This window comes from Buceros rhinoceros, unplaced genomic scaffold (assembly GCF_000710305.1).
Source record: "Buceros rhinoceros silvestris isolate BGI_N320 unplaced genomic scaffold, ASM71030v1 scaffold4858, whole genome shotgun sequence".
NCBI lineage: Eukaryota > Metazoa > Chordata > Aves > Bucerotiformes > Bucerotidae > Buceros > Buceros rhinoceros.
Genome location: NW_010426292.1, coordinates 100,152 through 118,980, shown reverse-complemented (window position 1 = coordinate 118,980; position 18,829 = coordinate 100,152). Strand labels below are relative to the sequence as shown.

The window sequence follows — 18,829 nt, the reverse complement described above, 5'->3', positions numbered from 1 at the left end:
GCTCTTCCAAAGCGATTAACAGGCAGAGAGACAAGGAGGTGTCAAAGAAAGGAGCCTGCAATCAAGCAGAAACCGGCACCATCTGAGCCCTGGTGGGACTCAGTGGACAGAGAGCAAAGGTCAGTGCCCTCGACACAGGACAGGGACTCGGGCTATGGTTGGGGACAGAGATAAAGCGCATTCACCACCTACCGATCAATGCAAGCTGGTCATAGCAGGAGCTGGCCACGCGTGGTTAAAAATCCCATGTATCACAGCAGGGAAAATGTAATCTACTGCCAGAATGGGGGATGTGTGTTTGTCACCAGTTGTCAAACAGCTGAAAACGTGGCAGCAGACACAGCTGTAGTGCTTGGGCAGAAATAGTGATCGTGCCCCAGTCTCGTCAGGCAGTGACATGCCATCCACGGTGCTTGGCTGCTGTTTCTTAGGGACCTAAGAACCCAGTTTGTGCGTCAGATCTTGTTTTCTGCTTGCCTCTGCTTGTGTTCCTTGCTCCAGAGAACTTTTGTAGGAAAACAGGATTACTGTCCTATTTTGAGTGTTGCACAGCTTTCACTGAACTCCCCGTCCTTCCTTTTGCAATCATTTGCAAGTCATGCTGAAGTATTGACCAGGCAACAGGAAATGAGCCATGAGGAGCAGATGGACCATAATGAAATGAAGCACTAAATCTTCATGCAAATGTTCTTAGTATCCTTTGGTGAAGGCTGGGTGTAAAGTCAGCCTTAAGCAGCCTGCTTTTGTCGAGGCATCAGCTGTTCTTAAACATCTTGCAGAAAGAAGACAAGTATTGCTCTGTCTCTGAGCGTTGTACTTCTTGACAGGCTTGAGTTGACTGTGCAGTGGGTCCAGGGAGAGAGTGCAGATGCCTGCAGAATCTATAATTCTATGATTCTATGAATACTGAAGGTTGTTCTTGCAAGCATGTGGACCTTGGAAAGACCATGTGTGCTGGTACCCAACATATTACACTGTAATATTTACATACTAATGCACCCTGCATATGTTACTCTTTCTCTTTTGGAGGGAGAAGTGTCACATGGAAAGGGTGAAACACAATTTGCCTAAGCCCAGCAAATGGTTGCAGTTCACCCCAAGGGCTGGAACGACTCTGCAGCACCCAGGGAAGAATTTCAATCATGAAAGATGCAGGTGCAAAGACAGGTGGAAGAGTCCCAGCAAAACCTCATTTCTCTGTCAGGTTATTTTTAGTAACTGTAGCAATTCCCTTCACATCACATAGGGCTGCCTGCATGGTCCTTGTGTAGCCTCTTCAACGGTAGCCAGGCTGACAGCATGAGGGAGTCCAAGTGCCACAGGATTCTCTGGGAAGTTAAGCCTTCTCCATAGCAAATGAAGTGACTGAAAAGTGCAGGTGCTGCTGGTATCCTGCCTGCTTGTCTGTGAGCAGCATCAGTAGCCCAAGCCTGTGCTGCAGTGCGTTAGCACAGTTTGCTAGCACACCTCTGAGCTCCTGTGATCGCATCCTCATGGACAATCCAGCATCATTTTCCCAGACTGTATAGTTAATCACTTTAAGTAATGGGGAACTCTGAAAAAATAGCAAACGTCATTGAAGGAAGGAGATACTAAATATGCCGAGGAAAGTATTTGTTACTGCTCACATGGTCTGCTCAATGTTAAATCTGAACAGACCACAGCAGGTGCGAAGGGATGTGATACAGGCTTGGAAACTCTGGAGTGAGCCAAGAGAAGGCCTGTGAGAAGAAGAAAAAAATGCAATATGATGATGAAATGCAAATATTTCTGCAACTGTGTTTAAGTAGGGGATCGGGGGCCATCCAGCTGTCCATTGGCTGCTTTCAGCCAAAAGACAACAGAAGGCAATGGATGATCTCACCCTGCTCCTCTTAAATTGACAATCTCCTCCACAGTTGCTTAAGTATCAGTTTTTCTAAGGGTATTCTCCGCCAGGTGTTTGGCAAAGCCTGATGTGGGCTGAGTGTTTTCTCCTCTTGCTGCTTCCTCATAACGCAGGAAACCGCTCGAGTGGTTCAGACGGCCGTGGATGGGAGGTAGGACAGCCCGGACATATTTCAGAGATTTGAAAGTGTGTCAGCAGAAAAACCCTCAGTGTGAGGCCAGCTTTTGGGAGGATAGTGCTGACGTATGGCTTGCAGGGATCAAAGCCTAGGAGAAGCTCAAACAGGGCTGCCTTTGAAACGCTGGATCCTGCAGGTATAATATGGTGGTTTTATCTGACCTCTGAACATCTCTGACAAGGCACCAGGTCATTAGTCTTGTGCCTGTTATTGTAACGTTTGCTGGAATGAAACCCTGGCATTTTTAAATCACAGCTATCAAAGCGTATCATAAATTGTAAGCAGTTTCTTTTCCTTTGTTTGAGTATATCCCCTTGCCAAATCATTTGGTGCTCATATCTTCTAAATTGGGTGTGACATTACCAGTGAAAAACTGTGACTGAGCATAAAATAATTATTTTTTTAAAAAACAGAGCTGTTAAAAAAGTCTATTTCCTAAAAAAACTAATAGAAAATGATCCCTACCTCTAAAACAATTCTGCTTCCAACCTCTGATAATAACTGCGTGTTCAACTCCTGAAGTGCTAAAAAGTCTGCATTTTGGAAAGTGGAATTTAAAAGACTGTTGCTTCAGAGGATATAGCTATATATATACACATATACACTGTGCAGTTACTCCCACCCAGAACCTGATTTTCTTGCTTCTAAGAGCTGTGACACATTTTTAAGAGAAGCGGTGTATTTTTAAACTGACACTATGGCATGAGATAAAGATGAGCCCTACTGAGTCTGAGACTTTGAGGAACCAACAAATTAAACCCCAGCCTCCACTCCTCCTTTGTGACTTTGGACTGCAGAATCATATGGTTGGAAGAGACCTTTAAGGTCATCAAGTCCAACCGTTCACCCTGTGCTGCCGGGGTCCCTAAACCATGTCCCTCAACACCACATCCACATGGCTTTTGAACACTTCCACGGATGAGGACTCCACCACCTCCCTGGACAACCTGTTCCAATGCTTTACAACCCTCTCTGTAAAGAAATTTTTCCTAATAGCCAACCTAAACCTCCCCTGGCACAACTTCAGGCCATTTCCCCATGTTCCATCACTTGCTACATGGGAGAAGAGACCGACCCCACCTCCTTTTAGGTAGTTCTAGAGAGCGATGAGGTCCCTCCGAGTCTTTTTTTCTCCAGGCTGAACAACCCCAGTTCCCTCAGCTGCTCCTTATAAGACTTGCTCTCTAGATCCTTCACCAGCTTTGATGCACTTCTCTGGACACGCTCTAACACCTCAATGTCCTTGCTCAGCTTTCTTGTGAAATGCTGTGGCACCTTGTCCCTGCTTCTGAGGAGAGAGATCCACTCAAGTTTCTGGGTTCTCACCTGTAAAGACAACATGGCCATGGTTGCATTAATGACTGGATGCTCTGAGGTCTTTCAAGTAGGGTCTGTTCCCAGCCTGAACTGCAGTTTTCCTCCTGAGGAAAAGGAGGAAACTGCAGTTTTCCTCCTGACTTGAAGCATTGAGCAAAACTGCAGCTGGAGACACATTTGCGGCTTTCTTGTCATTGTTGCTTTTATTTTTTCAAGTCCTCTTTGGGAGACAGACTTTCTTTGGAGGTGTTGGTGAGCAGGGCACGTGCGCTCTGTGGCCCACCTCTGTGCATGTCCTCCTTTGTGTCCTCTGGGAGGTCGGCTGTTTTCATGGCCTCCTTGCCTGCCCTTTGAAGACCCTCAAGGCAGGTGAAGGAGGCATTTTGGGCTGTTCCTCTACTGGTTGGAGCAGTTCTGAGACCTGTTGGGCATGAGGTGGCCTGCAGACTCCGGGGGAGTGGGAGCAGAGAGATGGTCTTCTCTTCACCATCCTGGATTTGTTTTAGTACACGTAGGGCTGTAACATTTTCACAACGTTGTTTAAAAAATGTTTCTTGGGTAAAACACTTTTCCCTTTTCTCTGTCTTTACTGAGATAAGTGTCTTGGTATTGTTATCACGGTAAATAAATAGAGCAACATATTCCCTGCCATAAACCCTTGCATTCTGTAGTATAAAAGAAAGACATGTAAATAACCAGCACAGGGTATGTGCCTGGCCTCTAATGTGCAGAGAGTTCACTTTTCCAGACCCTTGGTTTCTTCTGGACAGTGATTTAAAGCTTTTATCTAATCATGAGGTACGTCCCTGTGCAGCTCCCCAGACACTCCTAATGGACGGGATGCGCAGCAGAGCTGGAAGGATTTTTATTCTAGCTGGGTAAGACCGAGAGCTGTTTCTGGTGCGCATATGCTGTTGCTAGGTAGGTCAGAGTTGGGTTTTGTTCAAGGCCTGGGATGTTAGTGTAGTGATTAGTGCGATTTTGCTTTACAGTGAGGTGTGTGTTGTGAGGAGGGGAGGGAGGCAATCAGCTGCCGAGGGGACAGCAGGTCTACGCCAGAAGCAGCGAGGCGAGGGCAGGTGGGTAGCTGGTGCCAGAGAGGAGCAGCAGCAAAGCAGAAGGTTCAAGGAATTAGCAGGACAGCTGGGGATGAAATTGTTAATAAGTGGGTTTTGGCAGCAGGACACTCCGTTTCGTGCTCTGATTCATAATGCCTACCACTTCATCTCATGGCTGGTGTGCCCAGATCCTAGTTTTGAATCTCGCAGTATTTTACAGTGATGAGAGATTATTCAAATAGCACTGAATTCAGACTTGGTACTGAGAGCCAAGAGCAATGCAGATCTTTGCATTTCACGTTTATAGGTGTTATGCAGCATGATGGCAGTGTATAGTATGATATCCAGTGTATCTACTTGGCTGGACACCACAGTGTGGACTTCAGGATATGCAAACCTCCCCAGGACCTCAGGGATGCTCTTGTCATGCAGTGGTAGATGCAGCTCCATGGGGAGGAGCTCACCGCCAGGCACAGCCTGGCATGCACTGATAGGAAAGACCGCGTTCCGGCTGAGAGTGGTTTCTTATCATACAGCTTCTGTCATTTCAGGTAACAAAGGGAGAAGATCGTTCACAAAAGCCAACTGCAGGGCACAGTGTCTGCAGAGAGTTGATATTCTGAGTCTGTGAATTACTGAGTGTGGGAGATCAACAGCCTAAAAGGAAGGCGTGTAATTCCTGACAATGGATGACATTTTCCCTCTGCCCACATGTGTTATCTATATATCAGATAACATGAACAGTTACAGCGGTAATAAGCTGCCAATGGCCATTTAGCTTTGAAAACAGAAAGATCCTTCATGTTGCAGGCCGGAAATAACTCCCAAATCAGTGTTACTTTTGAAGGACAAGTAATTTATCTTTTAGCTGAATTAAAAAGTCTTCTTCTATAACCAGCAGAACAAATGAAAAGACTTAAATTCATTCATTACGCCTCTTCGGTTTTATGAACCTAGAACATGGAAAAAGATACTGGAAATACCATACACCACCCCTCACCCCCACCACCCCACCGCCCCGCCTTCAGAGATGTATGAGGTGAAATAAAAGTCAATTGTCTGGATTGAGAATTGGAGATGAGTTACATAAAAGGAACGGGAAGAAATTTACTCTTTTCTGCAGGAGCCAGTCTGAAAAACATCCAAATTTGTATCTGAACTGCACTGCAAAATTGTGATCTCTTCAAGCATTGCGCTGTTTCCTGGTGTGTGACGGCACTTCTGTGCCTTGATGCCTACAATCTGCATACGTCTTAAAGGCACATAAAATTATGATATTTTCTTTTATGTTCCAGAGTCTTTTAATATTTAATGCTGGTCACCTTAGAAAGTCAGTTGACATGAGGTGTTTTGGGGCAAGTATATAGGCATATACTTGAGGTCAATGTGATTTATTTCGTTTGCCCTTTTAATTGAATAAGGCTCAAAAGGAAGTATTAGTATGGATCCATACACATGCTAGCAAGAACATCTTCTGCCTTTGCAAAATGAGTTAGAAGTTCAGTATTATAAACTGTAAGAGTGTGATCAAATAGCAACCAAGCAAACTTTGCTGAAAGTTTCAATAGTTTTGAGTATGGTTCTGTAAAGCTTGGGGTATATCTGTCCCTCTCCAGTCTCAGGAATCTTACACTTGTCCAGGCTGAAATAGCTGTGCTATTTTCTTTGTTTCCTTCCCCAGATGAACTGAGCACTGAGACTAAAACAATCTCTTACACCATCTTGAACTACAGGTCTTTTTTTTTTATCATTTCATACAGCACAAAAAATACCATCACCATTCCCTCATGGGGTGCTCAATAAATACTCGTTCAGCAGATCTGATACTTCCACAGGTGGAGTACTCAGCAAACTTTGTGATACATTTTGCACATGCCACACGATTTAGCTCTCTAACCTTTGGAGGAGCAGATAAGAGTGGGACTTGTAATCAGAGCTGAGTATTTGAAAGGGGTTATGGTCATTACCTTGAAATGTAACCCTTGAGTTTGAAAGGTTTTATCTTTTGGAAGTTGTCTCTATTTTTCTGTTTTAATTGGTGCCTGTCAATGATAATTTGGAATCATTTAATGAATCCCAACAGTTATATTGGGGAAGACAAGTTCAAGACTTCTTTTTTCTTTCATGTTTTAGTCTTAGAGTCACAGAGGCTGTTTTAAGACTGCATGATGCCAGTAGGTAATCAGGGAAGACAAGCCTGCTTTTAGTAGTTGCCAATCTAGCAGAGTTTACTAGGTGTATTTACTAGATATGGTTTGGAGGTTTACAGTTTCTGAAAAAGCTCAGTTCAAAGGATAGTGATTAGAAAAATTTCCTGGAGTTCATGAACTTGCAGTAGATCATACATGCCATGAATTATGTCTCTGACTAGTGAATTAAAGAACCCCATGACTTTAAAGATCTTTCCATATGCTGCTTTGTAGGAACAGGCAGAAAACAATTCCAAGGTATATAAAATTAGTGTCTTATAGAGAACTACATTACGTTTTAGTATGTTGGAAAGACATTTGATGTTGCAAGACAGTTAGCTGAGGACATGCTGATGAGGCAGATTTGGGGATCGGCCGTGTTTTAATCTCGCTGTTCTAACTGAAGGAAATGTAATAAGGAGAGGAAAGGAAAATCGCCAGATGAAGAAGTTGGAGTTCATACTGGGGCTTGATTTGTCTTCCCATGTGCATTGTAAGTTTTTGCCTCTCCTGGAAAAAAATGTTTACCGTTCTTAGGGTCATATGTACAACAGATGATTTTAAAAAGTCTGGAGAGAGATCTGCCACTAAAAGGAGATGTAAAACCAGCTAGGGCAGTAGGGTATTTAGCAGTGCAAAGTAAGTACAGATGCAATAGCCATCTGCTGTCTCTGCATACTGCGAAGGTCTTAATCTTTCAGGTCCTAGTGCCCTTGAACATATAGCAGGACCTGCAAGACAGAGAGGTCCAAGCAGCAGGTTGCTAAAAAGCCAGATGAGTATGCAGAAGTGCTAGACACCGTAAGGACAGCACCAGAAATGAATGCAAAATTGTACAATACCAAGCATCTGGCACACTCGCCTTTATACTGAGAGCTCAGAGGTCTAACAGGGCCTGGACCATGTCTGGAAATGCCTGTAATTAATTTATTACTTTGCTAATTTAGAGCCTTTAAAGTGTCCAAAATTACATGGCAGCCTGGAAACTCCCTGTGTGAGCCTCCAGCTTGTGGGCTGCTGCCAGTGCTTGCACCACACACTGGGATGGGCTGCACAGAATCCCAGGAAGCAACACGGAAGCCCAGCGTTCACGTTGGTGTGGTTTTGAGGCTGGGATGGGGATCCTCACAGCTTGGGCAGTCAAAAGGAGAAGGGAGACAGGAGGATATTCTGCTTTGCCTTCCTGGTGGGCTCCCACCAGGGTCCAGTTTCTGTGGGGCTCCCTAGGGCTCAGTGTCACCTGTCACCAGCCCCTTCAGGTTTGTCATGGGGAACTGTGCTCAGAGCTGGGATGTGGCCAGAGGGTGTGCGGGTGAAGGGGGATTGCTTGTGCTGGGGCCTTTCCTGCAAGCAGGAGGGGAGAGTAGGAGGAAGGCAACCTAGACCACTCTCATTTGGTTCACTGCTCCTTTCTAGGGTCCCGCTGCTCAGGATGAGGAGTGAGAAGAAATGTGAGAAAAAATAGTTGGATATTTTTGTTGTGTTTCTATTACTTGTTTGGCAAAGGGGAGGTAAAGGGGTGATCTAATAGCAACCTACAGCGTCTTGAAGGAGAGTTACAAGAATGTTGGAAACAAACTCTTGTTGGTTGTGGCAAACAATACAAACAGGAACAATGACCACAAACTGGTGTGGGAGTTTCAAACTGGACAATAGAAGAAACTTTGCAGAAAATAGTTCCTTATTTCCCAAGTAATTACCGTCACTGTTCTCTGTGGCATATGGAAATGTGGGAGAAGAGTCAAGGTGCTGTTTGAGATCCTTTACTTCAGGGATTCATAGATTTTGGGTGCTTCTTTGCAGAGCAACACCGTAATCAAAGCAGCAGCAGTAGCTGTAGCACTTACCACCACCGGCAGTACACCTTCTGGCCATCGGCGCATTGCAGTGGCTCCGGCTCTTCAACTGGTATCTGTCCGCAGGTGTGAAGAGACCTGCTCTGACCTGTGCCTGGGGCTGGCTGGATGCCACTGCCAGGGCAGGTCAGGTCAGGCCATCAGAACTTTCGGGTTGCTGTTGCATCCCTGGCTTTTACTGCGTGAGCTCGCTTAGTCACCATTTCTACATCCCTCATCTCTGAACTTGTGATGATGTGACTCAGTCGCATTGAATGCATGCTCCATTTTATTAGATAGTCGTCAACATGTTTCATGTGCTCTCTATTAAAGAATTACATGTTTCTTTCCTTGAATGTCTTCTGGAAACAGCCTAGGTGAACAGCTTAGGCAGCAGAAGCTCAGTACCCTTTACCAAAAAAACCATCCTATAGGTTGCCTCTTCTCAAGAGAGACATCCCTGGATGCAGGGTATGGGAGAACTGGGAATGAAGAAGTATTTACTCAGATTGCTAGTTTCCGCTGCGCTGAAGTCAGAGACACTGAAGGCACTGCAGCATTTATAACTGATTTCCTGAACAGTGTAGCAAATTGAGATGAGAGCCCTTTTCTTGTAACTCACATGTGCAACACAAATCACTTAGCTAACATAAATCAGGGCTAGATTGCTTTTAAAGGCTCACAAAACATTTCTGAAAGAGACAGGATGAGGAAACTGTTTTGCTACAGCAGAATATGTCCCCATGATGAGTCCCATTAAAGCTTGATCAAAGAGCCTTATTGGCTTTTCATTAGAGCCTGGTTATGCATAGTTGAAATTCAGCAGTGTTTTCAATGGAATAGGCACATAAATATGCACAGGAGGCAAATTTAAGCGGGAATCTAGACCGTCAAAGTATGTGATTAAGGACAGTTTAATGTGCTGAGTAATGTGGCATGATTTGGATGTAATTTATCCTAATCCAGTCTGATCTTTTACAGAAGAATATATTATAAGGCCACAATTAGGTGAGACTGGGGCCCCATCTGGCCTCCTGTCTCCAGCAGTGGCTTACAGCCAATACAAGAAACAAAGCAAATACAGAGTGAGCTTCCCTTGTGTATCCTCTCTGCTTCTGGCATTCAGCAGTTATGGGGCTTTTTGGGTCAAAGCATCCAGAGCATGGAGTACAATAGCCACTATTTATTGTTGCTTCATGAATTTATCTCATTGCTTTTTGAACTCATGCCTAGTTTTGTTGATTACAACGTCTAACACCAGTAAGTACCATGATTCAGCTGCATTGCGTGCAGAAGCTCTTCTCTTAGTTAGATTTAAACTGCTGTGCTCTTAACTATTCTTTCTGGTGCAGTAATTCAGTGGCAAAACTCTTTTTGAACAAGCTATGTCTGGACCTGGAGCTGAGGCTTGGAAAGCTCCTTTTGCGAGGACTCTCTGGAATGAGAGTTTTGGGAGGGATGCTGTTGGTCGCCATGCATGTTCCAGTGGAGGTGGTGCATCCTGCCTCCTGTGAGCAGGCACAGCCTGGCAGGCAGTGGGCGATGTCTTCTTTCAGGAAGGTTACTGTAGTCGGGTAGTGCCACCATGGGATGGAGGAGACAGTGGCCATGCACCATACAGGTAGCTCCAGGCCAGTTATCTGAAATAGAAGGAGGAAGGTATCCCTGGAGAGGGACAGCCAAGGAATCCTGCCTTTTCTTATAATCCCCACTCAGGCTGCATTTATAAACCCTATGTGGCTGCCAGTCAGAGGCTGGACCCAAATATCCTGGAAACCAGAATTTGAGGGGCCTACCCTAAAATCAGGGTAAAAAAAAAAAAAAGTAAAGGTTCAAAGCTTGTGCTGTTTTCTTAAGCTCTTAATCAGATAAATATGTATGATATACAAGCTCATCAGCCCCACTAGTTTATAAGGTACATTTGAATTTACAGTTCTGATATTCAGTGATTAATTTGTAACTATGATTAGAGGCATCTTTTAAACATATATTGTATCTGCGTGTAGATGTCTGTAATGAAATCCCAAAGTGAGGAGCACAACTGGAAAAGCTGCACATGAGAATGATTAATTTTTATTACCTTGTTTTTATCACTCAGCATTTATGCAATAAAGGCTATAATAAAGTGACACATGCTTGGTCATTGTAAGACACAGATAAATTTGGCCTCCCCACAAGGGACAAGCAAGGTCAGTTTAGAGGAGGTGAAGAGTACCTCCACCCAGAGTTCTTGCTAAGGTAAATACATTTTTCTGTTCTGTGGAGAAATTTGCCATCTGAAGGAATAAACAGGGTAAACCAAAACCAGATGAGGATGTGACTCTTAGGCAAGATCTTGTTTTTATACTTCTTTCCAGGAAAAAGCTTGCTATAAACATTTGTGCTCTCTTTTTCAAGACTGCTGAAGCCTTGCAGTAGAGGATCACATGGAGTTAGCTCATTACCCCAGCGTCCCGCAGCTTCCAGGTTGTGCTGAGTGTCTTTCCCTTGTACTGAAGAGGCTGGGTTTTGCTGTCAGACTACCTTGCCCCATATCTTACAGCCTGATGGAACACTGAATGCATGATTCCAAAGCCCTGTCTTCCTCCAGGAGGATAATTTCATCATTAAAAAATAAAATTTGTGAAAAATTCAGGAGGCTAATTGTGCATTTCTTCAGCCCAAGCCAAATACTGAAGTTGTACTCAGGAGCCAGGCGATCAACTTCACCGCTGAGGAATCTTGGGACAGAAATCTGTGACATTCCCCAATCATTTAGGGAAGGGATGGAATCCCTCTAACTCATCTCTCTTTCTACACCCTTTCTATGCAAAGAAAAAAAAGAAATGGTGACAGCGGCCCCCAAAAACTGTGCATCTGAGTGAGACTGAGGTGGTCCATGGGGATGTCATTTATCTGGGAGCTGACTGCATCACCTGCACCTTGGACTTGGTGGCAGACCTCAAGTTGTGCTGCGTGGAGCTAATCTCGAGGATCCTCTGATTGCAGAGCAATCAAAATAATCAAAAAACAGTGCTGGTTTTCCTTATCCTGCATCTCCCCTTCATGATACAAACCCATGGATTTGGGTGCAGGGAGCATTCCTGGAGAAGAGGCAGCGTCCACCTCCTTGTGATCTTGGCTTTTCTGTGCAAGCTAAGGTTAGCGGTATAGGGAAGATCTCTTCTGACTTACATATGAGTTTCTAGTGTTATGCTTGAAGTTTCTCAGGGAGAACTTGAGTTGACTTTTACTTTGTTGGGTTCAAGGGAGCTGTCAGAAGTCAGCACTAAATCAGGACCTTCAGCTGGGTTCTGGTGAGCAAGCTGGGCCAACCATTACATGATGCAGAGGAAACACTGCAGCCTAACGAGAAGTATAGTATATAAAGCTGTGCTGTTTGCTCTGTGCTGGCATTACAGCCACACCATGAAGACACTTGAAAGGTGGCAGGAAGGCAAAATTCTTTCCTTTGTGTTGTCTCCATTTGCTGGTTGCACAACAGTGGCTTACCCTTCTTAGCTGCAAGCAGAGACCATTCCCAGCCAGCAAGAAGTGCCTGGGTTTAAAGTCAGGTTGCCAGATTTTCTTCTTGCCCCTCAAGTCCCTTTTGCTCACGGCAAGGAACTCTGGAGTCTCAGGACCGCCACAATGGGGTCCTTTCTGACAGGGCTGGAAAGCTCGACCTCTGCTCAGAAAGGACAGATTCATGTTCGAGAGGGTTCCACAATGCAACGATTTATATCAGGAAATGAGCAGAATATTTTCTAAAAAGAAGAAGGAAAAAAGCCTTCATTTGTTTATTTGACTTGGGGAAGAGATCAGCTGTGCTTTTATGATTTCAGGGGATGAAGTGCTGAAAGGGGAAAATGTATAGCTATATGTATCCATGTGTTTGTGTTCCTGATGCATACATAATGTATAGAGGTAATTTTTCTTAATTATGTGGCATGTGGGTCTCAGCTCGGTGGGAATGGAGATACCTTCATGCACATGGTTAAAATTTTGCACTTTTAGTACCATGCATTCAAATTTTAACCCTGCACTCTCCACATAGCCCCTCTGTGTTTGAAAAGTATTGAGGTGTTTGGGCGCTCCTCTAGCCATAGGCCTTGGTGACAGGTGGGCATCTAGTGACAGTTCTCAGTCACGCTTGATTTTTGTGCGTTGTCTCAAATAGAGAATGTCAGTCTGGCTGTTGAGGAAAATCAGTTAGGAGGGTTTCAAGATGCAAGTGTATTCTTGAGGCTCAGGTTTGATGTGGAAACTTGTTGTGATTCTTGGCACTCAACCTCTTCCGTTGAGGGTCCATTTATGCACTTACTCTGATACAGAGGATGTAAAATGGCGCTTTATTATGTAATGAACAGAGCTATGTACCTCTACTAAGCCTCGCCCATCGTGGGTGGTTACTGCATTCCTGTAACGTAAGCACGTAATCTTCCGAGCGCCTATACTGCCACCCGGTGTACCACAACAGTGTACCGCAACAGTTTCTGTGCATGTAAAGAGTGGTAGCGAAGTACTTTTTTATTGGTTTACTTTAAAAACACTGTCACAGAATCTGATAGCAGCGCTAAGAAAAATAGCTTGTGAAAAGCGGTCTTCGTTACTGACTGCAAACCGTGTGAGTGTTGGGAAGGAGAGAGTGGACTTTCTTGTTAAAACATTTCTGTGCTTTAATCTGCCTGGCAAATCATTGGCGATTAAATGATAATCCGAGCTGTTTGTTTGAAATGTCATACATCTCCACTGCAGCCTGCCCACACCACTAGAGACTTAGAGGAATTAAGGGGCATGGGAACATAAACGCCTGCAATGTATTTAAACATGAATTAGGAAAAGCCAACAAATACAGAACAATCTTAATTTATGTATTAAAATACTCTAGAGAATACAGATTAACCTCCATTACTCAGGGTTTGTCATTGTCTCATCTCCTTTGGACAGCAAACACTGAGAAACAGACAGAAAGATGATTTACTCTCCCTTTAGCTTCTGTCTTGTCTGATGAAATGTCTGCTGTGCAGCTCTCCCAGCCATGGTCTGACAGCTCCTCATGCTCTGCAGGCACTGTTTTCTCTCATGGTTGAAATTCATATTTGTCTGAAATCTTTGCTAAATGTTGAAGCCAAGCCTTGCTTTACTAACAGGCAGAGAACCTGAGCTACGAAGTGGTGTATGTGAGAAAGGAGGAATCCCACAGAGTGAGCTTGCTGGGTCTGCTGTCCTGTGGCAAAGGGGAGAACCTTTTAAAAGAGCCATTGCATTGTGGGTACCACAGGGCAAGGTCCCTTGACTGAAACATCACTTCTGAGGGGAGCCGTGCAGGAGCCAAGTTGCAGCCTTGATGCCCCTCCATTGATGCAGTGTTGCTCTGCAGACTGTCCTAGTTCCTGCAGAAGCTTCTGCTGGTTTGCCAGATCTCCAGAGAAGATGCAGGAGAAACCCTCTGGGTCAGATACAAATCAAACTGAATTCAAACTATGGCTAAAGAGATAGGCAGAGTCCATCGCAGACACACCTAGTCATCTCCAGTCTTCTCCACTCGGAACATTTGTTAGTCTTTATTGAACAAATGTCAGGATACTCCTTATTGGTTAAAAAATTTTCCAGTTGTGCCACTGCTTGTTTGTGTGTATCTGTGTATGTTTAAATAGATGAAAACACATGCATGCACACATCAGTGTTGAATTAACTCTCACTGAATACGTGAGCAAAGTCAGTCCCTAAAGAAGGATGCAGCATAAAACTTTTCTATAACATTGTCAATATAACCTTAGTAATTAAATCAGACTGCATGTGACGTATAAGCTCAATGACATAAGACATTTTTATCTTTCACAAATTTCCAGACAGACTGTGGATAGCTTAATGTAATGACAAAACAATCAGCTCTATAGCAATGCCCATGGCCTTCCTGTCACCTTCATTGCTAGATTTCAAAGGGGCAATGTTATCCTGGTGTAATGCTGATGAGCAAGGACATCCCACTTCCCTCTCTTTTGTCATTAAAGAAGAGTGTGTCCAGCTTGTGTGAGATGCTTGGCATCAGTGATATTTTAATATCATTAGCACCAGGAAATACTTTCCTTGCCAATAATGAGGTTCATTGTCAACTAAAGATCACAGAATCACAGAATCATCTGGTTGGAAGAGACCTTTAATATCATTGAGTACCACCCAGGAAGACTTTAGACAGAATTGGTGTATTCTAATATGAAAATGCTTTGAAATATGCCATTTTTGTGAAAGACGTTTGTTCAGTATGAAATGATCCTGGCTAACGAAGAAGGGACTTGCCAGAGTTATTTTTAGGTCCATCCACTGGTTCCTTTCCTTGGAAGGGTTTTTCTTCTGCAAGGCCCAGTTTCTTGTACGATCTAAGGGCTAGCAGTGTGCCGGGTGCAGTCTGTATTGCAAGAGAAGATCAGAGTTTCTACTTGGAAGTCGTTAGAGTTAAGAGAAAACATTAAATAATTGCCTGTATTGTTTTGGAGACGTAATTCAGTACTTCAGCCTCACACTAATGCTCCACTGAAAACAGTGAGGCTGAGAGGTATGCACCTTAAAGATCATCGCTTGGGAGAGGGAAAAGACATCAGTGAATCACATGCAGAATAATAGGACATAAAAACTACAAATGAAATCAGACAGGGCTCCTTGCTGCTGCAAAGCAGCAGCACAGGCTTTCCTCGTTAGCAGAAAAGAGTACGTGCACAAAGAGCGCTTCACACAGCCAGAGAGATTATTTTGCTCTACCTTCTTCATATTCTATTTCAGCAGTGATTTTTTCCCAGCCTTTCTGGGAGGAACAAGTTTTGGCTTTCAGAGTTTCACTGGAGAATGAGAATTCTACTTCAAGTTCCGTTTTATTTGATACTGCTTTGTCCTGATTTTATGAGTGAGATGTGGGTGTACAAAATAGTGACAAGACAGGGAGGCATGGAGTACATGGACTTCAGGAACTCCAAAATCAGAACCCAACAAATATTGACTTCAAAACTTAGAGAAAGAATAAATGAAAAGATGAAGAAGATGAAGACTTGACCAATAGGTTGGTTGTTGACTTTTTTTTTTTTTGAGTGAGTCTCATGAGATTGAGGGTGCTCTTGTGCTTAAGACTAGAAACTAAGACCTGAAGTTGTAGGTTCATTTGCCTTAAAGAGTTTGAATATTCTGTGGATCTTCTGATGATGCTAGTTACCTGCCTGATCTCAAAAGGACTGAGAGCTATTTCCTGCTTCATCCTCTTGTAGCTGACCCTAAATTGCTCAGCTGTGCATGCTGCAGTGACATCAAGGGGCTTTTTCCTTCTTCAGACTAACTTAAAGGTTTGTTTCACCATGAACAAGACATGGGAGAAGCCGTGTTGGGGTTTGCTGGACTGGAGCTCCTGGCCCACAGGAATGGTTACTGCCTCTGTTGGCACCATGGTTGCTGTTGACCAGAAATGTGGCTTGCCACATCGTATCAGGAACTGTGCTTGCACTAGTGGTGTGATGTGGAACTTGACAGCCCACTGCAGGGCTTAGGAAACTTGAGGGCAAGTACACTTCCATAAATGATGTGCTTTTGCTGTGGAATAAATGCCAGATGGATGAGGAACCAAATAGGAGGGGAAAAAAAGTTAAAAAGTTCTTTATGGAGTAATATCTCTTGTTGTCCCCTGCTCTGTCTATAGAATGAAAAAAGAATTTTAAATTTTTGCCTTTTTTTTTTAATCTCTACCTTCTTTAAATTGCATGGATGAGTCATGCTTCAGAATTAAAAGAAAAAAGCTCATTTAAAACCTTACTGCAGTCACTTGCACAGCCCCTAGAGACTGGGCTGAAAGATGTGGGAGAGTATCCAGCACGGACGTTGGAATTCTGAGCCTTTTGTGGCATTTGCCATTGTTGTACAGCAAGAGCACAGCCAAATCATCTTCTACTGTACTTTACAAACTTCGATACCAACTTTGGCCAGATCTGGTGGGCGACATTCAGTAACATCTTTATCCATTTTTGGTTGCTTATTAACCATGTCAATCAAAGTGGCAAAAAGGAGTTGTGTTTTCTTTTTCAAGAGTCAGGCTGAAGGCTCTTTTGCCTTTGCCTAATGCCACTTTTCTTCACCCTTTTGTGCATGCTCTGATCACCTACAGTCTCTCTCAGGATGCTTGTGGGGTGTCCTCAGCATGGCTGGCTGGCAGGAGGTTGCCCTGGAAAAGTTTTTGGAGGGCATTCTGGCAAAGAGTGGGATGATGGTTGTGTTTCTTTTAGGGAGTTCAGATTTGCAAGAGCTTTTTGTGCAGCCTTTTTGTGCAACACTGAAGGAGTTGGGGAGGTGGGAACGCAGCATGCTGCAGAGGGGAATCCCAGCTGAACCCAACTCCAAGCTGTAGTAGGTCCAGAGAAGGTCCAGAGCCTTCACTGCAGAAAGACAGGATAGGGAAAAGGGATTGAAGTGATCATCCAGCACGTGCACGACGGAGATTCTAGGTTAAAGCAAAATAAACGTGTGAATCTCAGCAAGGTTTCAGCTTCTTGCTGTTTAGCGCTGTCAGAAGAGGGGCAGTTCAGAGCAGGACCAAACACAGACTTTCACATGCCAAGAGAGCTGTACTAACAGCCAGCACAAAGCTCCAGGCTGGCATGAGAGCAGAGCTGGGGCAGAGGACTACATTTCAGGGACTGTGCCTTCCCTGGCTTGTTCTGAGGGATCTCTGTTTCAGGCACCATATACCAGGCATTATATTTGCATATGATATCACTTTTGTAGAAGAAGCAGCCTATTCATGAGCAGTAGCATCTTCACATCAAATACAACTGCAGAATGGGTGAGAAAACAACCATTTAATTGAAGTAGAAATTATGCTGGAAATTTCAAAGACAGTGCAAAAGACTCCCCAGTAGTTATTACTCACTGGAAGCAAATACTGGACATGTAAGGCATGGGATGCACGTTTCGGGAGAGACAAAATTTATGGGTGGACATACCTCTGCCCCCAAGACATGTCATTTCTTCAGCTGATCCCCCAAATTTAAAAAAAATTTAAAGATATAGTTTGGAAAAATCCTTTTCTGAATCCTCTGCAGTACCCAGCATGCTGCAAGGGACAAAACCCCTCGTGACAGCCTGTCCTCAAAAATTGAGAGGCTACTGCCTGCCCCTCCGGTGGGATTCCTGCAAATACAGACTGCGTCTCCAGTGGGTTCATCAGGTGGTTTTTCCCAATATCAATGACACCAGGTGCAGTGTGTGACTGTGCTGCGGGCGCTGCGCCCACGCAGCGATGCTGCCTCTGCCTGGTCTGTCATTGCCCGGGTTCCTGCCTGTGCGCACCATTTCAGGGCTGGGTAGAGAGCACAGGGAGGAAGCACAGGCATAGTGAAGTATTTCTGTCCTTGGTTCTGCTTATCCTGAATCAGTTCTCACAGCTCCCTTCTGTAATTTCTTCCCACTTCTGTAGCAGCTGTTTGAGCTTTCAGCTGTTCTGCCACGAGCAAAGGTGCCAGCACCCTTTAAATCACTATAGAAAAATAAGGGTGCATTTTCTATTCTGGAAGAAAGAAGGAGGACAAAGTTTGGGGTTTTTTTGTTTTTTTTTTTGCTTGCAGAATACAAGTGATTGTTGGAGATAACTAGGAGAGGTCTGGAGGTTATTCACAAATTAATTAGCCTCTGAAAGGAGAGGACTGCAAGCAATGCCAGCTGAGTCTGTAGCAGCCATGCCTGCAGCAAACAGTTAATATTCCCTTTCCTCTCCAGGGGAATGTCAGGGGTTAATTCAGTAGCTGTGCATTTAATAGCTCAATTTAAAGGGGAAAAAATGACACCCTTCTCCCCTGCCTTGCTGGTTGTGGATGGTTTGCTCTGTCTCGCTGATCACATGCTCCCCCAGCCCTGGTGCTGCAGAAGCCCCAGCTGCTCTGCTGATGAGCCGGTGCTGCTCAGGATCCGTCCCAGCCCCTGCCTGTCAATGCCTTGCAGTCCTGACCTGCTCTTTAAAGGAGGGAGAGCACAGAATGAGCCCTTGAGCATATGGGTGGAAATTTGGGAGGCACCCGTTCTCTCACCACCATTTCCAGCTCTAACCATGTCTATTTGTTGTTGTCTTTTTTTCAGGGACTATGGATCTTCGAAGAGGAAATCAGGTAAGATACCAGGTTTTTTTCTGTACTGCACGATTACGGAGAAGTCCTTTCCCCTCACCCCCCAACCTTTTTAAACCTTCCCTTTATCTTGTGTTGCATGAAATTGTGTAGCAGTTTAACTTTTTATTCCTGAAGCCTGCTAGAGACAGGCATCAGTTTCTTTCCTTTGCACTGGAGAGGAGAAACCCACCTCATACAGTATTTAGTATTGCAGTTAAAATGACTGCTCTCTTCTGACTGTATTTC

General features: G+C 44.3%; 1 protein-coding gene across 1 annotated transcript in view; it reads left to right on the top strand.

The window, feature by feature from the left end:
* SH3PXD2A (SH3 and PX domains 2A) overlaps positions 1-18,829 on the top strand; it is a 211,095-nt gene that overhangs the window by 105,130 nt on the left and 87,136 nt on the right. The window contains exon 6 of the mRNA XM_010141451.1: positions 18,555-18,583. Within this exon, the coding sequence (XP_010139753.1) occupies positions 18,555-18,583 (29 nt within the window). The remainder of the gene's footprint in view (positions 1-18,554; positions 18,584-18,829) is intronic.